General features: G+C 36.1%; 3 protein-coding genes across 3 annotated transcripts; 1 reads left to right on the forward strand and 2 right to left on the reverse strand.

Moving 5' to 3' along the window:
- The first annotated feature begins 17,220 nt into the window (after nucleotides 1-17,220).
- On the forward strand, nucleotides 17,221-17,619 carry LOC113279710 (egg cell-secreted protein 1.4-like). The gene has a single exon (XM_026528380.1). It carries the CDS (start codon nucleotides 17,221-17,223, stop codon nucleotides 17,617-17,619), a length of 399 nt encoding a protein of 132 aa, XP_026384165.1.
- Nucleotides 17,620-17,872: 253 nt separating this feature from the next.
- On the reverse strand, nucleotides 17,873-20,236 carry LOC113279711 (protein NDR1-like). Its single transcript, XM_026528381.1, has 3 exons — nucleotides 20,165-20,236; nucleotides 19,953-20,030; nucleotides 17,873-18,334 (listed from the first exon to the last, which is right to left on the reverse strand). The coding sequence occupies exons 1-3, from the start codon at nucleotides 20,234-20,236 to the stop codon at nucleotides 17,873-17,875; spliced, it is 612 nt and encodes a 203-aa protein (XP_026384166.1).
- On the reverse strand, nucleotides 20,074-21,110 carry LOC113282941 (PRA1 family protein F2-like). The gene has a single exon (XM_026532050.1). It carries the CDS (start codon nucleotides 21,011-21,013, stop codon nucleotides 20,402-20,404), a length of 612 nt encoding a protein of 203 aa, XP_026387835.1. The 5' UTR covers nucleotides 21,014-21,110; the 3' UTR covers nucleotides 20,074-20,401.
- Nucleotides 21,111-27,568: the final 6,458 nt, after the last annotated feature.

Genomic DNA, 27,568 nt, shown 5'->3' on the forward strand with positions numbered 1-27,568 from the left:
CTTTTTGATTTAGCGGGATTAAGTTCTAGCCCTAGTAGGTAGGATTTATCAAAGGATCATGAGGGGTTCTGATAGAAACAATATGTGAAAAAGTCACAATATATTGAATCGGTTTTGGTTTAGCATTAAAGCATATGTGTTTCGACGGTTTTTAACTTTTGCTTGCAATTGTTAAAACCAGTTTTCAACCTTTCTCTGGTAAAGGTTGAGGTGTGTTCTTATTCTTTTGTTTATGCATAAGGATGACAACGTGGTGATATTTCGATAACAATTCTCCCTGGACGAAGATGCTATCATATTGGAGAAGTGGATGCGAAATTTGAAGTAACGATATTGTTAGTTAATTTTTTTCCTGTTTAAGAAAAGCCTGAGTTTATATTATATATATTTGTTGCTTTTGCTTAACAAAATTTCGGTTTAATTGATATTTTTTCCATGATGTGTGTGTGGATGTGTGATTCAGTTGGTTCAGGTTAAGAAAATATATTGTTATCTTGTTTTACTGTGTGGTATCAATTGTTTAGGCTTACAAAATTTCGGTACAATTGATGTGTGTGTGATTCAATTGGTTCCGGTTAAGAAAAACCATTGTTATCTTGCTTTTGTATGGTATCAATTGTTTAGGCTTACAAAATTACGGTGCAATTGTGGTGCTTTTAATGTCTATGTTGTTTCAATTGCTTCTGGTTGAGGTGAATAATTATACAAGTTGATTTATTTTGGTTTGTATGAATTATTTATGGCTTAACGAAATAATTTGTGTACGGTATGAGTTGTTTAGTCCAATTCGATTCCGGATAAGAAACTAAGTTAATTCTGATCTTAGTTTGTCTTATCAAAGTGAGGTTTCGGTTATTCAAGTCTAATCGAATGCCTAAACAAGGAATGCTAGTTAACTAAATTAGTACTTGTCTTGTTTAAAATTGAAAGGTATAAGTTTATGGATAATTAGAACCTGATGAGAAAAATGGAGTTTATCTTTATTTTGGTCTTATCGAATTAAGCGGTTGTTTTTGAACAATCGGTTTAGCAAAGGGACTAATGTGTTTAGTTGTTTTTTGGTTTTTTAAACTAAATTGGAAAAATTGTTTTGGACAATTATTTCCTTGGTAACATATCAAAATAAGACTACTTGTAGTTTCGGTTTTGATATTGGTTATCATAACGTGATGTGTGGAACCCTCGTGCCTAACTCTACAGGTTTGCAAGTCTATTCTGAGATTTGTAAGATTCTTTTCGTCTTGTCCTTTATTTTTTCGTTTCTTTGTCATTTTTGTGACAAAAAGGGGGAGATATATGGAGTAAACAAGTGATGCTTGCACTGATTTTATATTGATTGGCATCGCTAGGGAAAAGAACATAGGTACTTGAATGTTTTATCTAACGAAAGAGTGAAAGCACAGACTAAGGGGGGGTAACCTGTCATATAAATTGGTATAACAAAGACGTGCAGATTGAATATCTACCTATCTTCCTTAGGGGGAGTATTATCTTTGTTATTATAATGTCAACAACGACATTTTCAAGGATTAGATGTAAGTAATTTTACTGTGCTGTTGAATAGAGAATCAAGCGGATTGTAATGAATTCTTGTAATTTGTTTATCCATATGATGCAAGAGTTTTGTCACTAAAATTGACAAAGGGGGAGATTGTTAGAGCATTGCTCGGTTGAACCCACCAATAGTTGGTATGCCAAGTTTGGTTGTCATATTTTAGTGAATCAAAACTCATGTTAAGAGTCGCTTGATTATGTACTAGAGTCAACTTCATATAGGTTAGCCTGAAAGTATTAGGATATGAGACATTACAAGTATTGCGAAGTCTTGAAGATGTGAAGAATCAAGGAGCTAGAACGACAACAATCATCCTTCCACTTGAGGTTAGTGATATTTGACTTAAACTGTTTCATTACCTAACTATCTTTCAAGTCGTGCATATTGAAAACATAACTGCGAAGCATATTTGAACTCTAGATAGACATAGTATTAAGGAATACAATAAGAGGTTTATTGCTTAACCATTAAACTTTGTTGATAAGACATCGCCATAATCATTAGAATGCTACTGTGATTATGTATGGGTATGAGGTGAGGATTTCATCCTAGGGAACAATGTTTACATGTGTTCTAACGAAGTAAGTTCATAAACTTGTTTGTGGACCGAAAAGGAAATTGCCAGGTGTTATTGGTTTTGTTATTCATTGCATATCTTATGAACAACCAATATGTGTGATAGAGTATGTTCTTGGTAGAACTATTCACAAATGCCTGACTTATGTATTGGTATAACTTTTAATAGTAAAACCGATCTTAAGTAATCACCTGTGATATGATCGGATTTTGTATATCTGACCAATTAAAAGGAAAGTGGAACCGATCCTTGTAAGGGGTGCAGTACATCAAAGGGAACCGATCCTTGTATGGGGTGCAACAAGGTTTATAGCAGAAAGGGGAACCAATCCTATGGACATGTGCAACACGTTTTTAGGAAAAAGGGAACCGATCCTATGGACATGTGAAACACATATAAGTTAGATACCATATATATGTGGGGAACCGATCCTAGTACCTAGTCAACCGAATTTTTGGAAAGCTAGTGTGACTATGCACAGTACTCACATGGAGGTAGAACCGAAACTTGTTTTGGTAGAACCGTAAACCCATGATTGTGATTGAATGTTGGTTTGATCAATCACATAGTTCTTGAAAGTCAGATGAACCAATTATAAACTTGTTTGGAAGTGTGGCAAATCGGTTTCAATGTTGTAAGTGTGAAAGAGAACTTACAAAGTAAAGATGTCGACAAACTTTGAACCAATATATGTGATAGAGTATGTTCTTGGTATAACTATTCACAAATGCCTGACTTATGTATTGGTATAACTTTTAATAGTAAAACCGATCTTAAGTAATCACCTGTGGTATGATCGGATTTTGTATATCTGACCAATTAAAAGGAAAGTGGAACCGATCCTTGTAAGGGGTGCAATACATCAAAGGGAACCGATCCTTGTATGGGGTGCAGCAAGGTTTATAGCAGAAAGGGGAACCAATCATATGGACATGTGCAACACGTTTTTAGGCAAAGGGGAACCGATCATATGGACATGTGCAACACATATAAGTTAGATACCATATATATGTGGGGAACCGATCCTAGTACCTAGTCAACCGAATTTTTGGAAAGCTAGTGTGACTATGCACAGTACTCACATGGAGGTAGAACCGAAACTTGTTTTGGTAGAACCGTAAACCCATGATTGTGATTAAATGTTGGTTTGATCAATCACATAGTTCTTGAAAGTCAGATGAACCAATTATAAACTTGTTTGGAAGTGTGGCAAATCGGTTTCAAGGTTGTAAGTGTGAAAGAGAACTTACAAAGTAAAGATGTCGACAAACTTTGAACACGTGCTGTGAATGTTTATTTCTTTAATTGTTCAAAGATACTCCTTAACGGCTAAGGGAAGAGAATCCCAGGATCGAAACATAAGTAAGTTAAGAATATTTTAATTAAGGTTATAAATTTCATTTTGTAGGGAAATTACAGAATTAGTAATGTACATTTACTAATTAGATTTTCCGAGAGATTTCGATCGTTATTTTTGGACAGAGTATTTCCAGGAATTATGAAAACCGAATATGTGCTTTAATGAATATATTGAGAATATTTTCGGTTTTAAAAAGTCCTCGTTGTCCAAACTTTCTTGTCTATAAATACTCGAAGCTTGCCTTTCTAGCAAACTAATCCTTCGTAACAACAAATTTACTCTTTTGTTGTTGTTATTGGTGTAGCTCCTATTCGGAGAGAAGAGTAACCTAATTTGGCGAAATCTCTTACGGCCGCTCAGTTTAAAGTCTTCTCTGGGAATGAAAATCTCTAGCGTGTACCGTTGGTGGGAAACTAGATAATTGTGGTTTATCTTTTGTTTTCGATTGGTTTGATTGACTAACGGTGGTTGAAATCTGATTGCACCTAGTTTGTTTATAATCTTCTCTTCTGATATAAGAGAAGAGAATCTTCTCTTCTGATATAAGATTCACTCAAACTAGTTCAGAGTTTCGACAGGGATCTTTAGACTGTTGTTAGTTCTAAAGACGATCTTGTTATAATCCATTGTTAACAGACTCCGTTCTGTGCTTGATTGTTCACAAGAGATTCAAGTGATTGTGTGCAGGTTTTTATTGAAGATTTAAGAAGATTTTAAGACAAAGAAGATATTGAATATCTGACTTGGGTTTTATAATCTTTGGTGTGCACAATACTTGTTTCGGTAAAAGAAGATCCAAATAATAATCGGTTTATCCTTGTGGTAGATTGGATTGATTAATTGAGTAGATCGGCATCAACATGATTATTCAGATTAAAGGTGTTGTTGGCTTAATCTTAAACGATTACCTTTGGGTGATTGAACATAAGATAGATCCAAGGACCTGATGAAGGAGTTTATGTTGAGATAAACGGAAGAGCCTTTGTCCGACTCATATCACTTGGTTGAATAAAGTTGATACCAAACAGATTTGTTGTTCCTTTACTGTTTGGAATACGAACCAAACGAATTGTTCCAAGTACGTGACTTATTTATAAGTTGGAGGCGTGGGAATACAGAAGGAACTAGGTGAACTATAGGGTTAGTTACTTGGTCTCAACTATACGAAGTTAGTGTAATTTTGTGTAGCGGATTAATCCTGAGAGTATTCAATTCTGGACTAGGTCCCGGGATTTTTCTGCATTTGCGGTTTCCACGTTAACAAAATCTTGTTGTGTCATTTAATTTTATATTCCGCATTATAATTGTTTTATTATAATTAAAGTAAATTACACAAACGTTAATTCTTATTTACTTGATAAGCAATCCTATTGTGTTTGGTTAAGTCCGAACCTTTGCATCAAGTAAACATACTTCGTTATTGTATTGTCTCGATCTCGTATCCACAGACGATCATAAGAAGTGTTAACCGATTAGTTGTATCGTATCGACTCAGTCCATAGACAATCACTTTCGGAGAAAGGACTTATAGGTAGGAAAAGTTTTTAGCTTAAGGTATATTTGGGTACCCTTGGCTTTTCAATATCCATATTTGCACGCTCTATCCTGAACGATCATGCAAATCATCAAAATAGTAAACTTTAATTACTTTGGATGAGGCATGATCATGTTCTTGTAACTAAGTAGTTGCAAAGACCCTCAAGCTCGTCAAAGCTATCAGACCAGTCAAGAGATGAATTAGCCGATAATAAGTCGATTAGTTTAACACAAAAATTAATTATAGAAATTAATCTAACACTTTATATACAAAATTAGTATCGTTAGATAGGTCTTGAAAAGTTATGATAAATGGACTACTCAAACGTTTCATTCGGATACCAGACGAAGTAGATATCAACAGATTACTATGAAGGGAAAATTAGTCTATTTCCACTCGAACCGACATGGGCTTCCCTTATCAAATAAGGTGGGTTGATTAGTGTTCTCTATTCTTCTTATCCCTAAACCGATCGAAGATAAATTCATTTTCTCTTTCCTTCTTCTCCTTCCTTCTTTTTCTTCTTCTTTTCCTTCTTCTCTTCTGTGCTTTCTATGTACTTCAGTCGAGTAACGATTTTGAGAGTAAACTCAAGAAAAGTCGATCGGTGATGTTGTTGATATGAAGGAAGTGTTCATGTATCAGGGAATTAAGAAAAAGAAAGTGCTGTTGTGAATCGTGATGAGAGTAGATAGGAAATATTAGGGTTTATAAAATTGATTGATGTTCTGTAGATTCAGAGGATGAATTATGGAGTTGTTGTTGATGAAGAATCATGGGTATTTGTTTAATGAGACTTTGAATTTGTTCTCATGATTGAATAAAGAATTAGGGTTTCCTGAGTTGGATTGGAATTCGATTTGAGTAAGGATTAAGAAGAGGTGGATGGAATTATAAGATAGGTTTGCTTGATTGAAGAGTTTGATTGCTGTTTTGAGTTGAATTTGAGATTAAAGATAATTAGGGTTTCTCAGAATATTTAATAAAAGTTTGATTAGTGATGAATAAGATGTTATTAAAGATGGGTTTTACCTGAATTAGAATTTGAGGTTGAGGAATAGTTTGGAATTGGTAATTAGGGTTTGGTTCTGTTTTAATGAAGGTTTGGGATTTGAATTGGACTTTAATTGAGAACCAGTGATGGGTTGAAGATTTTAGGTGTGGTTTGAGTTGTGCTGATGAGTCCTGAGCAGTCTTGAGATGTGTTGGTGAATCAAAATCAAGGTGAGAAGCAGAATCTGATTCAGTTGCTTGAGGAAAGTTATCTTGAGGTAATTGTTTATCTCAGTAAACTAGTTTAGTTGTTCATTTCAGTTTTGAGTTTATGAGGTTGTTAATGATATTTGAATTGAAATGAGTTTACTGAGGATAGTGGAATTGGAGGTTGTTGACTGAATTTGGGGTGAATGAGGTTACCTGAGATGAAGTGATGTATGTTGTTTAGGAGTTTGATTGCAAATGCAAGGAGAATGAAATGGAAATGGAATTGTTATTGAACTGAGTTGCAGGTAGAAGGAGACACTGATGTTATTGTATTGAACTGTTGATAATTGAGTTAGTGATTTAGGATTTGAGAATACAGGTTGTAATGGTGGTGTTGAATTGAGTTTAAGGTAGTGGTATGAGAAGCAATTGTGTTTGCTCAGCTGATAGTGGTGTTGTGCCTTAAGTATGGCTGTTGGAATAGTTGAAATGAGTTTATTGTGGATGTGTGAATTGTTGATAATGCTGAAGTGAAGAGTGTGTATATTAGAACTAAAACTGCAGTGAGGATATGGATGTACAGGTGGTGGATTAGTTTGTTGGAAGTAACTGATACTGCTTGTGGTGATGAGTTTGTTTATGCTGAGGTTGAAATTCAGTTAGAAGTAAAGTGTAATCAAATGGGAGTTGTAGTTGAGGTTTGAGTGTTGTCTGAGTTGGAGCTTTGTGGATATTGCAGCTACTGTATTTGTAGGTAAGCTAGACTTGTATTTGTAGTTAACTTATGAAGTTCAGCTGAATTGTGTATAGTGTTTGTATGAACTTTTGTTCTTGAAACTTAGGTATGTTAGTCATCCAAGTTAGATGTTTGACTAGTTTCTTAGATGACTCAGTTAATCTGACTGAGTCTGTGAACCTGACTCACCTGAATCAGTCTTGTAGACTGAGTTAACTCACTGAGTTTTTCCTTATCTTGACCTGAGTGGAATCGTTGACCGATTCTTGTTTGACTTATTTGACCATTGACCCTGGACTTTGACTTGACGTGGACTGTTAGTTGACATGTGACTGTTAGTTTGGCCTTTAGTCTCAGATGGACTGGACCTTAGCCCAATGAGCATATATTGGACCCTTATGGTCTGATTTAGCCTTTGGTTCCTTCTACAAAGTTGTAGATATTCTTAAGACTATTTAAATGGCTTTAGAACCATTAGATAGATTAGTATGATTCTTTTGTGAGCCATTTTGGCTAGATTTTTAGACTTCTTGTTTGATTAACAGTTTAGTCTTTATTAACAACGATCGATTCAAAGGATGAACCAGTGGATCGTAGATCTCGAGGTAGGCGTGGCTTGTCATCAAAATAGGTGGGAATACATTTAACTCTTTTAGAACCATTGTTGTTTCTTTTACAAAAGTTTATGTTTTAAAAACTCATGTATTTACTTTTTGTGCATTCCATGCATTGTTTATTTGTATTATGATTGTTCTGTTGATTCTTTTAATCTTTCCATGAATTAGAAAGGACTTGTAATGTTTTGAATGTCAGTGAATTTTTATGGGAAATAACAATTTCCACCTGTGGTATATAGGATACGCTCCTTCACATTTATACCTAGAGCTTTTATGATATATTGGTCGGTAGTTTGCGAGTTCGGAACTGTCGACATGCATACATACGATTAGGTGTGGATTTGCGAGTTCGGAATTGCACAACCATAGTATACATTGTTTGAAGAAGGAGTTTGTCCATATACATGTTTGTTTGTTACAGTGACTTGGTCACTTTTAATGTTGGGAAAACATGTATTGTTTTCCATGTCTTGCCATGATTTCTTGAAAGTTAAATGTTATTTCAACTAGGCACCCCTTTTAGGGATGATGTGCTCACCCGTTCCCACTTTCAGTTTCAGAGACAGATGAAAGTTGCGCAGCGAAAGCTTCAAGGGTTGATTTTGTTAGTTGGTTAACTTCTGCTATATTTATTATATTGTATATTCTATTTGTAAACCAAATGGCTATTATATAAGTATCATTTTAGAGGAGATTTGTATATATATATTCCAGAGCGGGGCTAGTTTCTGGATTAAATTTTGTGGCAGATTTCTTAATTGAATTTTTAAGTAAATATTTTAGATTCTTAGTGCCTCTGTATTTAGTTAATCTCTTGGATTAGTCAGCTGCTAGCTTTGGGGGCACTACACTAGTAATCTGTAGCTACGAGCCTTTGACACAAAAGATATTATAATCTTTAACGTCCCATGCTTATGACAAGAGCATACCTTCTGTTTACTATTTTGCTTGATGCACAAACAAGAACAAGAATACGCCCACTACTACTGAATTAAGGTTTTATTTTTTTTGATACCGCCTTCGTATTTTCCATAAGATATTCAGGATAAAATTAATGTTGATTATTTAATTAAGGCAAAATTTACATTTAGAACTAAAAACAAACCAATATTTCCCTTCTTTTGCTTCCGTCTCTACCTCTCTCCCTAAATTTGTGAAATTTATATGCTTCCTTTTCGCTTGTTAAAAAATTAAAGTTTCTATATTCTTTGTGAACTCTTTATTTAAATTAATTTTTAAGGTATTATCTCATTTTGGGACTACTCAATTACCTACTCTAGTTTATGCTTCTGATGAAATTGATAGACTTTTTCTACTTTTGATTGCTTCTCCCGGTTGTTACAGATGTAAAAGTCTTTTTATTTGTTAGGTTTTTCCTTTACTAGGATAAAACCTGCGTTTTGTTTGACCACATCCCATGTAGCCTTTCTGATAGATATCTTTTGATTCTTTTAAAGATTTACATCCTTATCCCGAATTACCTGGTATTGTCACTTTTTGTGGATAATTAGCTTTAGAGTAGGTATTTGAATTCTTATATTTTTGAATCCTTGTATTGATCTATGTGTCGCATTTTTTTTAAACGAGTTTGTTCTAGATCCAAGCGGTGTTAATGAGATGCAAAAGCTAGGGAGTTCGAACCAGTTCCTGGTTCTGGTCTTTTCTTATAACCAGTTCATCTTCTCCTTTAATTGGGGAAGATTTCTTTCCTCCCCTTATGAGAAAGTTTTTTTTCTCTCTTCTCTGCATCTTTTTCTTCTGTTGTTCCTGTCTTTATAGAATCTCCTTCAATCCCTTTGACCCTTGTTCTAATTTCCTTCTGTGTACTCTCAAATCCTGTTTTTTAAACTTGCTTTTAGTATTTCTATTCATGTTTTTCTTTCTCGCCAGAGTCTGGAAACTCCATTTTAACACCATATGAAGGAAAACACCTAAGCGTTAACTAATGTGGCGCTAATTTAAAAGAAAAACCTCGCTCAACTGAATCCTATCTTCCTCTCCCTTTCTCTCTGTCTCCCCCATCAGTGCGACATGAGTCCCTACAAGTTTTTCTCCCCTTAATCTTTTAAATTTTCCAATTTATATTCAATTAAGTTTTATACGCTTAGTCTTTAATTTTCGGAATATTTTTGTTTATTTGGTACAATTAACCTTATAGTTATTTGATTATTTTGGGTTGTGTTTGCAAATTAGTGTAGACCTAAGTTTTAAATCCCTAATTAGGATAGGACATTACAATTCACCATTATAACTATTTCAGGTACTTAGACTTAACTAAAAATACTATTTTCTTATAAGCATTTCAGTGTAATTAAGCATAGCTCTACTTAGTAAGACTCACTAAGATTCAAAACCATAATTCTTGTTTGTTTTTTACTTGTACGTTTAATTCTTATAACCTTTTCCTATTAAAGTATTACACTGATCTAGTTTTCTCAAACAATGAAAATCATAGCTTGGAATGTGCAGGGTTGTGGCAACCCTTTCACTCAGAATCACCTAAATCAATTAATCTCTGTAGATAAACCTGAGATTTTATTTCTATCTGAAACAAAATCTCAAAAACATTTAGTTAAATCTCTTCTTAAAGATTACCCCAATACTCATATAGTTGACCCAATTGGATTAGCAGGAGGCTTAGCTTTAGCTTGGGTTGATGGCTTCTCCTTTGAAATTTTCCAATGGAACATTACTATGATTAATGTGTTAGTTAAAAACAATTCTGAGTCCAAATAATGGCTACTAACTTGCTTCTGTGGTAGTCCATACCCATCTAACAGAAACATTGCTTGGGATTTCCTAACTGAAATCTCTGAACAAATAAATCTATGCCTTGGATCCTCTTAGGAGATTTGAATATGATATTTAGCCAGGAAGAAAAATTAGGGGGGATACCTTTTAAAAAATCTGACTGTGAACATTACCATAACATTCTAAGTAATGCGGGGCTATTAGATATAGGATTTAAAGGTTATGAATTCACTTGGAACAATCATAGGGAAGGTTCAGCTAATATCCAAGAAATATTAGACAGAGCTGTTGCAAATCCTGAGTGGAATACTCAATTTCCAAAAGCTGAACTCTCTCACTTAGTGGCTGCAGGTTCAGATCACAGTCATATAGCATTAAACTTAGATACAAGCTATATCAAAAATAAATCTCTTGTGTCCAAACTATTAAATATACCTGGTCCCATGGCATTAGAGATAACCCAACAAATTCCTTGATCCTTAACCTTCAATCTCTCCAAATTAACTTAGCTCACTAGAAGAAAAACATCATTGGTTTACCTTCTAAAAAAATAAAGAAAATCCTGTCACGAATAGAAAACTTGAACAACTCTAGCTATGTTTACAAGAAAGAGGAAAAGATTAAAGAAAAGTTATCTCAATTAGAACATCTTTATGGTACCCAAGAAGCAATAGCAAAACAACAGTCTAGAGACAATTTGGTTCAACTACGAGAAAAAAATACAAATTTTTTTCATCAAAAACTTTAAAGAGAAGGAAATGGAACAATATAGAATGTCTAAAAATGGACAAATATAAAATTACTTTCAAGATAAATGAAATGCAAGAAACACTCAAAGACTTTTTTCTAAATCTTTTCTCTGACCCTCCTCTTTCAGTCTCTTCCAACTCTGACCTTTTTAATAGTATACAACCTAGTATATCTTTAGAAGAAAATGCTATCCTAAATTATATACCCCCTGCTGAGGAAATTTGGTTAGTTATAAAAAAACTAGAACCTAATAAATCTCCAGGACCTGATGGCTTCCCAGCTAGTTTCTTCAAACTCAACTGGGAAACTGTAGGTGAGCAAGTGGTTGCAACCATACAACTATTTTTCAAAACAGGAGAATTACACCCAGAACTCAACAAAACTTTCCTCTTTCTTATTCCTAAATGCAGGCACCCTAAAGAATCTAGTAACTTTAGACCAATTGGACTGTGTAATACCATTTATAAGATTATAGAAAAAATCCTATGGAACATAATGAAACCATTCTTAAACTCTTTTATCTCCCCTTTTCAGGCAGCTTTCCTCTCCAAAAGGAAAATCTCTAATAATGTAGTTATAGCGCAGGAACTTATCCATTCTTTTAAGAAAAAGAAAGTAAAACATGTTGGAATAGGAATACAAATCGACATGTCTAAAGATTTTTATAGAGTCAACTGGGAATTCCTTATTACTGCAATGAAAGCTTTTAGTTTTGACAAAAACTTTTGTAACCTTATCCAACAATGCATCTCTACTTCTTCTATAGTTGTTTTGCTTAATGGTAGGCCAGGGAGCTATTTCAAACCAACTAGAGGTCTTAGGCAAGGGGATCCTTTATCCCCTTATCTTTTCATTATTTGCATGAAAATTTTCTCCAGAATGCTTATTTCCTTTGAAGAAGAGCAGATTATTCATGGTATCAAGATGACTCCAAAAAATAGTCCAATCTCCCATCTCTTCTTTTCTGATGATTGTTTACCTTTCATTAGGGCAGACCTTAAAGAATGTCATAATTTACTGCAAATTATAGAAAAATTTAGCAAATCATCAGCACAGTTGATTAATTTTGATAAATCTGGAGTTATTTTCAGTAAAAAAGTCCAACCTAAACATCAGAGAATGATCTGTAAACTTCTTAAAATAAAAAAAAATCGACCTAAAGGATTCATATTTAGGAACTCCACTTTTTATAGATAAAGAAAAAATAAAACTCTTTTAAGGTATAATAGAAAAGATGGAACAAAAAGTGCAAGGTTGGACAGGTAAGGTTCTAGCTCAAGCTAGTAAAATGGTCCTTAATAAAACAACCCTGGCAGGTATGGCTAGTTACCAAATGAGTTGTTTTATTCTTCCAAAAAAAAATCACTCATAAAATAGATGGTTTACAAAGAGACTTCTGGTGGGGGAAAGAAACCAACTATAAAGGCTACTACCCTAAATCTTACTATTGTTCATGTAAACCTATTAGCAAAGGTGGTCTAGGATTTAAAAATGCTCATAAGTTTAATTTAGCCTTAATAACTAATCTTGCTTGGAGATTCTTAACTGAACCTAAGGCTCTTTGGGTGACTCAACTAAAACCCAAATATTTTAGAAAATCCTCTGCTTTCAAAGCTAAAATATCATCAGTGATGTCTTGGATTTGGAAATGCATTAGCAAAGGAATCAAGTTACACCATGTTTGTTTACTCCTGACTCATCTGAGTCGTCTGGATCTGAATCATCTGGATCTGAGTGAAATCACCTGACTCATCTGGATCTGAGTCGATATGTTTGTTTTGAGTCAGATCTGACTCATCTGACTCGGAAATAAGTGAGTCAGTGGTTTGGTCCCATGAGTCAGGGGTATTTTGTTACCTGACTCAAATGAGTCCGAGTCAGGGGTTATGTCTGAGTAAGAGGTCGAGTCAGATCTCACTCAAAATGGAAAACAAACGGTCTGACTGCTGACTCGGTCCGAGTCAGGGTTGACTCAGATTCAGACGTCGAGTCAGCTGCAAACAAACAAGTTCTTAGTAGAACAAAATAGTGTATGAGAAGTAGGTGATGGCATTAACATTAATATTTGGGAAGATAATTGGATCCCTAAACTAGAGGAAAATCTTAGCACATACAAAAATGTGAACAACTCCCATTTAACACTTGTAAAAGATCTTATAGATCCCATTACCAATAAGTGGAATTCTAATCTAATTTTTGAATTGTTTCCTGAACAGATTGCTAAACAGATCTGTAACATAAGAATATCATTAGCTAAACCAGATACTCTTAGATGGCTTCTAACTAATTCAAGAAAATTTACAGTCAAATCCATGTACAACAAGCTTAATGAAAGAATTGTGAATAATTATAACCTAGGACAGTGTGACGATTTTTGGAAGGGATTATGGAAAATAGATGCATCTCAAAGAATAAAGATCTTCACACGGAAGTGTTTACAAAATGCTATGACTACAAACCCAAAATTATCCAGATTTATGGAGGACATAACACCTAACTGCACCTTTGGATGTATGGAACATGAATCCATAGAGCACCTTTTTTTTCATTGTTCTTATGCCAAGTCTGTATGGGCAACAGATCCATACCCTGTAGAACTGAATTTCAATACAACTACCACTTTTTTAGAGGTCTGTAAAGACCGGATATGAAAAGAAAACACTATCATTCCCATAGAAATAATCATGACAAAGATTTGGTTTATATGGAAGGAAAGATGCAATAGATCCTTTGAAAAACAACAACAAACACATAGTCAATTAGCTCTAGAAATACAAAGACATTTATAGTATTGGTACAAGAAAAAATTCTCGACTAAACATGTCATAACTAGAACAATGGAAAAACCAAGTTGGAAAGCTCCTAAATCTTCACAAAAAAAGCTCAATTTAGATGCAACCTGAACCTTTATGTATACACCAGCAGGTTTTTCTTTAATCTTCAGAAATGATGCAGGAAACTTCGAGCAAGGCAGAGCAGGACCCATCACATCTTCATCTCCAGAGGAAGCAGAAGCTTTAGGGCTTTTGCAGGCAGCAACATGGGCGATGAATGGAGATTTGTCAAATTTTAGTGCAGAAGGGGACTGCAAGAACCTTTTTGATTACTTGAATGGAGAAGAGTCTCAAATCAATTGGCAGAACCAGACGATCAAGGATGAAGTAAAGAGAGTTTTTAATCTTTGCCCAAATTTTTTGGTTTTTTTTTTATATTCCTAGATTAGAAAATGATGTAGCTGATATCCTTGCTAAAGAGGCTAAATCTTTCTCAACTTGTATTAATTGGAAGAATGAACCTTCGTCTTGTATTGTGCATGCTTTAGAAGTAGATAAATCTAATGCTTGGATTGGAGTTCATAACCCAATATTAGATGGCTCTACTATTGTTGATGTAAGGGTTACTAACTCCCTAAGTTAGCCTGTTTTAATCTATTCCAACTTACAAAAAAAAAACAATATTTCCCTTTGTACGACGGTGTTGATTTTCCTTTGTAAATTAGTTTGATTTAACAATTTGAATGAAAATAAAAAAAAAATCTTAACTCTATTTGCTCGTAATATTGTTGCTAGCTAAGAAAATGAATTTGAGAAATGTCTTTCATTTTAATCAATAATTAGTATTTCAAGAAATTAACTGCCGAGAATAAAAGGAAAAATGGTGGAAAAATATCTGATTGAAACAGTATTGGGTCGGATTATTGGTTGAGTAAATCAAATCCGGCCTTACTTGTATCCATAACTCTATCTCTTCTTGAATCTACTGAAATAATAGTTGAATTTCACTCTCTTTCGATATAATTTCAAATCGATCATTTTTTCTCCAATTGAGAAGTTGTAATTGTTTTATATTTGTAACAATTCGACATAAAAATAAATTACTTGCCGTACCTGATGTACAAATTTTATGACTGAAGGAAATGAAGTATGAAAAAAATACGGTAATTGTAGTTGTGATCAATGTAGTCAATATCCGTCCGAAATATTGGGGATATTATCGGTATCGGGAGAGTGAAAGGGAAACAACAATATCGTGATACGATTTTCTGCCGATAATATCGGGCCGATATACACGAAAACGGTACAACCGATTTTCCGATATGTGATAGTTTCGGAATTTGCTGTGAGCATTAGGGGAATTTAGGAATTCTCTGATGTGATAAAAATCCTAAATCTCGTGATTCTCACCGAATGTCCATCAGAACAATTATCAGAAACCCTTCTTTGCAGCCGAAAAAATTCTTCTTCTCAATCTCAATGGCGAGATTCAATTGATGCTCATCAGAACCCCTTAATAACCATTGCCTCCACCGCCACTGAAATCGCTACCACCACCATATCACCTAACTACGCTAGAAATATCAATGCGACTAACACTAATCAATAAATCACTGAATCACAAACTCAAATTAATCAACAAAATAGAAGTTTAATTCAAATCCAATTATTCAGAGATGAAATTTTTTTGTGGGCATTTAATTAAAGGATATTTAATCCAAGCTACATAGAGATTAGAGAATCAAAAAAATAAGGAAACTCAGCGTGAATCTAGAATCTAAGATTAAATTCACCTTTTGGATCTTCAAAATATAAGTTGACTACATTTCAAAACAACGGAATTCCAATTACAGATCATGTAACAAGATTAAGACCAAATAAATATTCCCTTAAAGATCAATTGCTAAAGCTAAGCAGCATGATCTTTCTAAATCGTTAATGGCTATAGTTGTAATTGAAGACGGTGGGTGGAGCCGTGGAGGTGGTGGTAACTGAAAATAGTTCATGTTACACCCTAGCCTAGATTTTCCTTACTCTGGAGTATGACCTTTCCTATAAGCCATCTGTACTGCCACGTGTACGTGAGATGCAAAATCCCACGGCTACTGCAAACTCCAAAAGCTAAACGAGTTGATGACAATTCATTTTAAGGAAAAAAACACAAAAAAAAGAAATTGCATCGTATGAAGCAAATGTTTACTACCGAGTATAAAAATTATAAATATAAATTTAGAGCGGATATTGTATAGATATTTGAAAACGAAATCTCCTCGATACAATATTCTACCAGTGTACCGGTCCTCGGCCGAGATAAACCGGTATTCGATATTAACTATATTGGTTGTGATAAGAAGAGAGGCCAGTTTTGGCATAAAAGTAAAAGCAACAAGGAAAATGGAAGGTTTAAAACTAAGAGGGTGGGTCACCTCTCGTTGGATTCCTATTTATGACCGCCTCATTGTCCCGTCACTTAGAAAACTAACAGGTCAAGAAGGTGGTATAACACTACTTCAAAAAATGGGTATTGGAACTTTCATATCTATAATCACGATGTTTGTCTCTGCATTAGTAGAACAACGTCGAAGGAATTTCGCTCTTACTTACCCAACTCTAGGTATTGCCAAAGGCGGAGGCGCCGTATCATCAATGTCTGCACACTGGTTAATCCTTCAGCTCTCAGTTAATGGTCTATCTGAAGCATTTAATCACATTGGCCAGCTAGAGTTTTACTATAACCAGTTCCCTGAGAACATGAGAAGTGTCGCAGTCTCCTTTTTCTTTCTTGGCTTCGCAGTGGGGAGTTACATTAGCAGTTTCATGGTTTCTATAGTTCATCGAACAACTGAAGGAAATGTAACTGGGAATTGGTTGCCAGAAGATCTAAACAAAGGGAGATTAGACTACTTTTACTACATGATTGCGGTGATGAATGTTGTGAATTTTGGTTATTTCTTGGTATGTGCTAGATGGTATAGGTACAAGGGTAGTGGAACTGCAACCGAAGAGGTAGCTAGCAAGAACATAAAAGACGCTGAAAAACCTCCACCAAAGGGTATAGATTTGTGAGGTGTACTGAGAGTGTAAGAGAGATGTATGTGAGGTGTAATAAAACAGTTAATCTCCTTTTCAACTACCATAACCCTCCCTGATTCATTGTCCTTAAATGAAATCCATGATCTCGAAATGATGAATACGTTGATTTCTAATTCAGTTCTACCCATGTAAGGCACTCCACTACTTGCATGCATCAATAAATGGAATTCGCCTTAACTCTATCTCTTCAGCCTATATAAATAGAATCCACCTTACTCATACCTTCATTCACCTCTCTATCTCTCTCTCTCTACACCTGCGTATACAATGGCTTCACTTTATTTCACTTCTTCAAAGTTTTTATTTGGACTGACAATGTTGATTGCAGTAACACAGGCCGCAATGGGCAATATCGGCACTACTGCTCAAGCAAGATCTTTGTTGCATGTTCCGGAAGGATCACCAATATCCTTGGCTGCTCGGCTACAATCGACTGGGTCATACTCAGAATGTTGGGACTCGTTAATGGAGCTTCAAGCATGTACTGGAGAGGTTATACTGTTCTTTCTTAATGGTGAGACACATTTAGGTAACAATTGTTGTCGAGCAATTCATGTGATCCAACACAGCTGTTGGCCTGCTATGCTTGGGTCATTAGGTTTTACTCAAGAGGAAGGGGATATCCTACGCGGATACTGTGATGCCGCTGCCAATGTTGTACTGTGATGCCCCTGCCAATGTCGATTACTCTACGTGATCTCGTGTCTTTAGTAGTATGTTTTAGTGTCTGCAATCTGGATGTTTTATGTATCTTGCTTGCGTTATAGTAAAATGGGTTTTACCTGGTTCAGGTTTCTAATTCACAAGTTCAAACATATTTCTTAGACTAATGATGCAAATTTTACGCGAGGATACTAAAGCAAAATTGTTAAAATAAAAAACCCGTACCAACAACATTCACACAACACAATAGCTGACATTAGACAGCCAACAACCTCAAGCTACTGTTGACAGACTTCATTCCCTGATCATTGACAGTAACATTAACTCCTAAACTTAGCTCGTGTCTTCTTGACTTCCATATCCCATTCGAATACCTTATATTCATTGTCAAATAGACTCGAAATACGGCCGCACTTCCATTTGAAACCTTCATTTTGGCATCCTTCCAAGGTACCCCAGAAGTTTGAATCATCTCAATATGATGTTTTGTATGGCTATGTTGTTGATAAAATCGTGGAATAGATGTATTCCCAATTGGTGAAGTTAAGCTCTTGCTATGATAATACAAAGTCATGTTAAGGTTATCGTAGTAAATACTCTTCTCATTGTTTCGATTCCAGAAACTGAGCTCCAGCGCTATGGCTGTGGAATTCGGGTGATTCGAAGCTTTATTGAGCGCAAGAATGTAAAACTTTTCGAGTGAACATCGAGGTCTAAGCTGTATAGTAAACCACATGATTAGAAAATACAGAGATACAGAGACTGTAATTGCTATGAACAATTTGAAAAAGAATATACGTCTAGTACTATTGGAATTTGCAGGAGCTTGAGCAGTCTTAGCAGTTGGCATGATGAGTTTAAGTGGAAATGGAAGAGGAATTCTACTTATAAATTGTTAATAAAGGGTAGAGAAGAATATTAAGTACAAAACTAAAAGATCATCGGATAACAGGAATCCAAGTCATCAAATATAATGAGTTTCACGCCTAGTCTGTAGCTGTCAGCATTCAACTTGAGTTTCAGATATGGTTGTTTACACCAAACGGCTAGCACTACCAATGCCGACCAACTTAACATTTATTGTAACATTTTACTTTGAGAAAGATGCTCTAATTTCTCATTTCTGGCTGGAAATTTCCTCCAACTGTTGGATGAGTGCTCCCACCATCCACCAATGTCGTGGCCACACTCGGGTTCAGTTGAAGATGCACTTTAACTTGCACTCCTTAAAGTTTCAATAATACATGACCCAATTCGCAAGCATTATTAAGATCATATGAAAAGGCTTTTTCTTGAGACCAGCAAATGGTCCCAATAGTTCACTGGAAAGTACATAACTTACACAACTAGAGTGAACAGATTCATTAGGAATCCATGAGAAAAATGTTCTTGCACATTCTCATTGCTTAAGATGCTTCAAATGAGCTATGATTATATATACTCAGAACAGTGCAAACAACGTTTACAAACGAAAAATGAAAGAGAATGAAAAACTCATCAAACCAAATTTCAATAACAACCTGAACTCAGCCCATAAAAAGGAACCATTATGAATTAACAAAAAGTTAAATCTGATACATTGTTTTAGTTCAATCAAGCTCTGCCATTCAGATACTGGTTCATTGATGTTAGCTTCAGATGGAGCAAATTACGCCAATGCCATTTGGTAACGATGCCATATTAAGATTATCCTAGTGAATAATCTTGTCACTTTCGGAGTTCGGGTCATTCGAGCCAGGAATGTGAAAACTCTTTGAGTGAACAGTGAGGTCTAAGCTATATTGTAATAATCCATATATGATTTGAAAATATAAAGCTACAGAGAATGTAATTGTTATTGGAATTTGCAGGAGCAGTCTTAGCAGTAGGCAGCACGATGAGTTTATTGTCAACCAGCTTAACATGTTATTCTGACAGATGTTCAATTTTTATTTTTTTAGTACAATGTTCTTTTATTAGCTAATAAAAGTTTCAGTCCCTGAAGTCGAAGCATCTTTTTTTGTCGAAGATATGCCCTTTCACTTTACACTCCTGAAAGTTTTCAGTCCCTAAAGTCGAAGAAGGCACTTTAACTTGCACCCCTGAAAGTTTCAATAATAATGTACCAATAATTATACTTATCTAGGCCCTTCGGTTTGTACATGGATTTTGTAGGAAAATATAGCATGCAAGTTTGACTGCTAACTACATGAAAATTCTAAATTTGGAGACTAATAACTCCTTTTGGAATTAATATATGAATAGAGCCGTAAACTTTTCTGCCAATTATTCGCAAGTTCCAAGGCCATATGACAATGGCTCTTCTTGGAGACCAGCAGATGGTCTCAAAAGTTCACCGGTGAATACATGAGCAAAGCAAGTTCACCGCCACTGGTGAACAACTGCTCTTGCATAAATGGTAGAACCTCAGAACACTGAAAACAAAATTTACAAATAAAATTGAAGAGAAAGAAAGACTCATCAAAACCAAATTATTATACCAACAACCTGATGAACCCAACCCATAAAAAGGAACCCATTTGAATTAACAAAAAGTTAAATCTAATACATTGTTTAGTTCAGTGAAGCTCTGCCATTCCAGTACAATGTCTTCAGATACTGGTTCATATGCGCGAAACATAGTACATTACAACCAAATGCAAGACCAAAGTACCATGACTGATAAACGCAAACAACTATCAAGAATACAGAATTGTAACTAGTCACCCCTCCGTGAAACCTGCTTCAAACAAATTGAAATACTCTAAATTCCATGTTTGGAATGAACATAGACGAAATTCATTCTTCATACATGACTGTAACCTGTCCTCTCTGAACTGCCAACAACAGATAACAATCCACCACCACCACCGCCATAACCACCATCTTGCTCATCATCCAGATACAAATCATCAGTAACCCTAAAAGTCGAATGCAACACAACCAATCCAACTCCAATTGCAAGCGAAACAACAACATTCAACCACACATGAGTCAAAATTAGAGCACAAATCGTCACAACACTCAACACCACCAGTATCACACGATCATCAAAACTCCAATTATAAACAACCAATGGTTCGTCTCTAAAGAAGTATAAAAACAACCAACCAACAAAAACAACCAAGAACACAATCATCGAAACTGGATGCCATAACAGACTCAAGAAAAGTATACCTAACATGATCATAGCATAATTAACTCGAAAGTAATTCAGATTTCTTTTGATTCGAGTGAAATTAATAGCTCTGTCGAAAGATTTTAGATCTGCAAGTTCTTTCCATGGTTTACGAGTTGCGTAGATTGATCTACCTCTTTCTTTAGCTCTTGAGATGAATTCCATGCCTGATTCTGATGTTGATGGTGTCGATATTGGAATCGTTCCGTAGTAACCAGTATGTGATGTAGATTTAGACATCGCGAAAACCAAAAAAGTTTGAAAACCTAATTCGAGATCTCTGCGCAGGATGAGAAAGAAGATGAAAAGAGAATGCGGTGGAGGTGAGTATGAAACTGAGGCCCAACTTGCTGTTTTGTTGTTATTCTTGTCAAACTGATGACCAGTCAATGAGCAAATATAGAGTCAAGATGATTGTTTGCCGTGCCAGTATCAACAGGTATCTATCTTTATATCACCACGTATCGGCCTGATTTTTTTTTTTTTTTTGAAGCATGTATATATTAAAAGGAATTAACCAGAGATTACACGGAGGAAAGTAATTCCCCTAGAGTCACTTAACAGAATTTGAGAAAGAAAAGGTGGGTTTGTTTGATCCCATATCGTTGTCGAATTGTTTCCTTCTTCGCTTCTATCTGTTGCAAAGTTTGCTATACCATCCGCTGCTTGGTTGCCTTCTCTGTAATTGTGTTGAATGTGGCAACAAGGTATGTGGTGCACTCTTTGTTTGATTTCTGTAATCATTTGTGCTATATACCACGGAGCTTCCGCTGATGTTCTTATAAAGTGCATGAGATTCTCTGAATCTGTTTCAATTATCACTCTTTGCCAATTGTCTTTCCATTGCTGTTCTGGTTTCTATCACTGTTGCCCATGTCTCAGCCGTTAGCGCAGTAGTTAAGCCTAGAGGTTGTTCAAGAGCCATAATGGTTTGTGCATTCGAGTCCCTGCAAATGAATCCCGCTCCTTCCATACCTGGATGGCCTCTAGCAGCCTTATCTGTGTTTATTTTTATCCATCCTGAATCTGGACTAGACCATCCAACTTGAATAATTGTAGTTGTTCTTGTGCTAGTCGTTGCAAAGCTCTGAGTTGGATCTCCAGGTAGTACTAGTGGGGAGATTTTTTTTTCCCATTCAAATTCTTGTTATTGTGCTAAAGCTGTCCTCAGGATGTTGTCATGGTGAGATTGGGATTGGTTGAAGACCAGATCATTTCTGGTTGTCCATAATGCCCAGAAAAGAAAACAGAAACTTGTGATAGAGGTGTTATCAGTATAAGCTTGTAATATATTCGATATGGTTGTTTGAGGATTTAAGGTGATAGGATGGTTTTTATGTTGAAGAGAGTTTGTTGGTATGCGGTTTAAGAGGCTGGTCCATGCCGCAAATGCTACCGGACATTGAATAAGCATGTGAGTCACCGTTTCTGGATCAGAGTTGCATCTATGATGTTTGAATTGGTGAGGTTGATATGGTGTAATAAGGAGAAGGTTGGTAATCCTTCGTTAATAGCTTTCCACAAGAAAAGCTGTATTTTTGGAGGAAAAGGTAAGGCCCATAGAAATTTAGTGGTTGGAAGGGGGGGGGGGTTGTGGTTGTATGGTTATCTTGTTGGGCTAAACTGTTGTATCCAGAAGCAGTGGTATATTTACCGGATTTCGAATGTGTCCAGATAATTTTATCTGGGTTGTTGTCTAGGGGAACGTGGATATTGATAATATGTTGTATTGCATCAGGAGGTAGGTTGTGGAGCTGATCATGTCTCCAATTGTGAGTAATAGGGTCAATTAAATCAGCCACAGTTTGGATAGGATAACTATGGGATGTATCAAGGTTAGGAAAGTGAGGTATCCAATTAGCTTGGATGGGGGTGTCTAGACCAATGTAGTCAATATCGGCCGTATCGGCCGATATATCGGGGATATTTCGGATATCGGCCCAGAACGATACGATAAGAAGGATATCGGGGATACGATATTCGCCCGATAATATCGGCCGTATCGGTCGTTTCGGTCAAATATCGGCCGTATCGGTCGATACGAAATTTTCCTACATTTCCCGATATGAGACGGTATTGGTCGTTTTCTATAAAGTTTAAGGGTAATTTTGGCGAAGAAAGTCTTCCAGGTGGTAGTAGAGGTGCATGTAGCTCTCGAAGCAAGTTACTAAAGTTACTCTTTTGTATTTTTGATAAAATTGATGTTATCTATTATATCTTATCCGAAAATGTGTGGAGAAAATGTTTAATATAAAATTATAATCTCTAAATCTAGAACCGATATTATACCGATATTTCAACGATAATATCCCCGATATAAAATCGTACCAGTGTATCGGTCCCGGCCGAGATGAACCGATATCCGATATTAACTACATTGGTCTAGACCATTTCCTATGCGATGAAATAATTGTTGTTTTATAAATGGTATAAGGGATGCCATTTTCCTCCATTGTGGGCTGGCAGTAGAAGGCAAGGTGAGCGTACCTTGAAAAATTTGTTGATGTTGGAGGTACTTTTCCTTGTATATACCGGTACAGATAGAGTGCGGTTGATCGTGAATATTCCATATTCTTTTCATGAGTAAAGCTTTATTATGTTGTCTACTCTTCCTGATGCCGAGACCTCCTTTTTCTATTAGTGTGTAGAGTTTGCTCCATCCTAAAGGGTGCAGTTTTCGAACAAAGGAATCATGCCCCCAGAAAAAATTCCTTGTATCTGGTCGATTTGTTTGTGGACATGATTGGGGAAAAGTTGTGTTTGCATAAGGTGGTTGGATGTCGGAGTTAAGGAGGTTTTAATGAGAACTAACCTTCTGGCAGGTGTAAGGCATTTTTCCATCCATCCTTTAGCTTTATGAGCTAGCCTTTGAAGCAAATGTTCGAATATGTGGCGGGATGTTCTCCCGTGTTTGAATTGGGCTCCGAGATAAATAGGAGGGGTTGAAGAGGTTGGCATGTTGAAAAAATGGTGCAGAGTGTTTATATCTCCTGGCAGTAATCTTGGACGTGGATGATTGTTGATTTTTCCGTGTTGATTAATTGTCCTGCCGAAGATCCGTAAGATTGAAGTATCTTTTGGAGGTGGATGTTACTCTCTTGGGAAGCTCTGTAGGTGATTAGAATATCATCTGCATACATAAGATGTAAAATGGGAGGTGCCTTTTGTGATATTCCGAGACCTCAAACCATCTGTTTGGCTTCCAATTTGGCAAGATTTGTTGATAGAATTTCAGCACATACAATGAAAATGTATGAAGATATGGGATCACCTTGTCTTATGCCTCTCGCTTGGTGTGATGAAACCATGAGGGGTACCATTGATGTTGATGGATTAGGTGACTGAGCTAATACATAACATGATATAGTCCACAAAAATTGCCGGAAATCCTAATTTGGTAAAGGCTTTTTAAATGAAACCCCAGTCCAGGCTATCATAAGCCTTTTGGATATCTAGTTTAAGAGCAATTTTGGGTTCTTTGACAATGGTTGAGGTTTTAATGTAGTGGAATAGCTCTTCTTCAATTGCGATGTTATCATGAATTGAGCGTTGAGGGACGAAAGCGCTTTGATACGGGCTTATTAGAAATGGGATAAGGGGTCGAATGCGGTTGACCAGAATTTTTGATATGATTTTGTAACAGACATTGCAGAGGATGATAGGTCTGAATTGATATGGTGTTGTTGGGTGGTCCACTTTTGGAATTAAAGTAATGTTTGTGTGGTTCATGAGTGGGTGGATATTTAAAGAAGTAAAAAAACTTCGAACCATGGCTATTATTTTTGTGTGAGTGGTATCCAGAAAACTTTGAAAAACTTACTTGTGTAACCATCCGGCCCAGGGGCACTTTCGGAATTGATTGAGAACAGAGCTTGCTTGATTTCTTGCACCGTGACTTCTGCCGTGAGATAATCACATTGTGCAGGTGTTAATCTTGGTGCTATTTCCTCAAATATCTCTTCATCTATTATTGTGTTCGGAGTCGTGTATTGATTTGTGAAATGCTCTAGGATGATCTGAATTACTTGATCTTTGTCTGATATGCAGTTATTTTATTGATCTTGTAATTGTTGAATGTTATTGCGACTTCGGTGTATGGTTGCTTTGGTTTGGAAGAAAGTCGTATCATTATCTCCTTATTGGAGCCATTTTATTCTGGATCTTTGTTGCCAATATATTGCATGACATTGAAGTAAGATCAGGTGTTGGTTCCGTAGCTCTTTTTCTCGATTTAGCCAGTATGCTAATTCCTCCATTATGTATGGCGCATTGATGTTGAGACCTTTGTATTTGCTTCTTTGACTGGCGAATTAGAGTTGGAAGATGTCCGAATGTATTCTTGTTCCAATCCATAAGAGTTTGGCCAGTGATTATTAGCTTCAGCTGAAGGTCCAGAGCAGGTTCATCGTCACTTTGTTGAGTCCAAGCAGAATCTAAAATTTGCTTGAGCTGAGGGTGCGTTAACCATAGATGTTAAAATTTGTAATTCTTTTGTTCCTTCCATTCAATTGCTTTGGTGCGCAAAAGGATATGTGCATGATCGGATGCTATCCTCGGAAGATGAGTGACGGCGGAACGAGGATTTGCGGTGCGCCAATATGGGGTTGCAAGAGCTCTATCTAGTCTTTCTATTATATTGTCTTGGCCTTGCTGATTGTTTGTCCAAGTGTATGGATCTCCACTAAATCCCATGTCGATAAATCCCATTTGATCTATCATTGAGAGGAATGGCTGAGTCTCGCTGTAGTTGACTTGTCTTCCCCCTTTCTTTTCCAATTGGTTTGTTACTTCATTAAAATCCCCTATCAATACCCAAGAGGTTGAGTTGGATATGTTGGGTAAAATTGTTGGGAAATCCTACCAGAAATTTGTTCTTTCCGCTTGATGTGGAGGACCGTATATACCTGTGCATAGCCAAGGTTGTGCTGGAGATGGTGGAGTGACAATGACGTGGATGAAACTCTGGGATTGACTTAGCACTTGGATATTTAGGTTGTTACACATGAGACATAGTCCACCTCTTCTACCGACTCTTGGTACTGAGGTTAGGTTTTGTAATTGAAGGGATTGAGCAAGGCTTGGCATGTGTCTTTCATTAGCTAAAGTTTCTGAGAGGAATAGTGTATTGGGCTTGCGTAAAGAGATTATATCTTTTAGGTGTTGTATTGTGGTTGGGTTATTGATTCCCTGGCAATTCCAGGCCAAAATGCTCAATTTTAAAGATGAGAATAAAAGATGAGAGAATGGATGTGTCTGAGGGTTTTGAGTGGTGTCCAGAAAATCTGAGGGTAACAGAACTATAATGTAGGTGGTATTGCTAATTGTCTGTAGATGATTTTAGCAATCAGTTTCTGGGCTTCAGAGGGTAAAAAAATAGGATGTATGTGGGTTTCTTATGGGCTTTAGAAATTTTTTGCAATTAGGTGGGCTTGAGCAGATGTGGGAGAGAGAGGGTACAAAAGGACTAGATTCAGCACAAAACTGAGTTATGGGTTTACTAGTGTTACCAACAAAAACGAACTGAACAGAACATAACAGAACTTGGGGAGAAAGAAAATTGCTAACCCTGGAAAAAAAAGTCTGCAAGAAGTATAGTATACTACGACCAGATACTGACTAATTCTAGGTAGACTATAGATATTCACTAAAACAAGATACTAAACAAGAAGCCTGGGTTATAACAAAAAACAACTCTATGGACAGGGTAACACCAGGAAGAGCTAACTAGCACACCAAAAGCACTCTGCAAAGCAGAGAGGTAAAGAACACACTAGATAACAACAAGACACAGATTTAAGAAAATAATACTAATATGGTAGAAAGCAAAGACACCTGCAAGAGAAAACTATGTAAAGACACTAGGAACTAGTTGAAAGAGGAAAACAAAACAGTGACCAAAAAAGGAGGGGTATCCACCGGCCCCAAGATGTAGTCTAATAGGAATTATGATTTGAGCTTCGATATGTTGCGATGAGTCATTACCGGTTGTTGCTGGTACTGGTGTTGCTGCTGTTAGAATTGAGATTGCCTGTCTTGCTTGAGGAGGTCGAAATATGATCTGTTTCTGCACTTTTGATTCTTTTGCAGGGATTATATAGAGATCTCCATTGTTGTAATTCTTCAGTTGAGACTTTTCTTGAGTTGTGCGGTGCAGATGAAGAACCAATACCAAAATTATGAAGATAGTTTTGATGTTCTGGATTCCATCTTTTATAGCTGTTAGAGTATACAAATATTATATGGAAAGTTTTAGTATTTAGAGTTATATTCAGCGTTTGATATATTTAGTATGAATTGATTTACGAGTATTAATCTTGCATACCAAGTTATGGTGTCGCTATATATACCTTATGGGTACTCAATGTAAATCATCTCATTCAATAATATAATCCTCTTTTATCGTAATATCTAGTAGTTCTGTCTTGGTATCAGAGCCTAGCATACACGTCTGTTAGTTTTCCTTAATTCCCCATCTTACTACTATCCCGTTCACTACATTTTCTTCCTTAATTTTCTTTGCACTATCAGCCGTTCCCACCAATAAAGCACATCTTTTCTGTCTTACTCTAATCTTTCCGACCACCACATTATACCGTGCACTCCATCTTAAACGTCAAAACCCCACTTTCCAAGCCCCGAGCCCGACATCCACTTAGGCCTAACCAACACCCATCATATCCACTCTTTGTCAACTTTTATTCTCTTTTCTCTTATCGATGGTTCTTATATGCTCCATCAACGGTTATGTTATTTTCGCTTTCTCCGAATCGGTATTCTTTTGAATGGTGACGCGCT

This window comes from Papaver somniferum, chromosome 5 (genome assembly GCF_003573695.1).
Source record: "Papaver somniferum cultivar HN1 chromosome 5, ASM357369v1, whole genome shotgun sequence".
In the NCBI taxonomy this organism is placed as follows: domain Eukaryota; kingdom Viridiplantae; phylum Streptophyta; class Magnoliopsida; order Ranunculales; family Papaveraceae; genus Papaver; species Papaver somniferum.

What these genes read in the sequence shown, in the direction of transcription:
- LOC113279710 (XM_026528380.1), top strand. Translation starts at nt 17,221, where the DNA reads ATGGCTTCACTTTATTTCACTTCTTCAAAGTTTTTATTTGGACTGACA.
- LOC113279711 (XM_026528381.1), bottom strand. Translation starts at nt 20,236, where the DNA reads ATGTTTCGCGCATATGAACCAGTATCTGAAGACATTGTACTGGAATGG. An exon ending in GCTTCACTGAACTAAACAAT is followed by an intron (nt 20,031 to 20,164) that starts GTATTAGATTTA and finishes TTTTGTTTTCAG; the next exon opens with TGTTCTGAGGTTCTACCATT. An exon ending in CTTTGCTCATGTATTCACCG is followed by an intron (nt 18,335 to 19,952) that starts GTGAACTTTTGA and finishes TTTACTATACAG; the next exon opens with CTTAGACCTCGATGTTCACT.
- LOC113282941 (XM_026532050.1), bottom strand. Translation starts at nt 21,013, where the DNA reads ATGTCTAAATCTACATCACATACTGGTTACTACGGAACGATTCCAATA.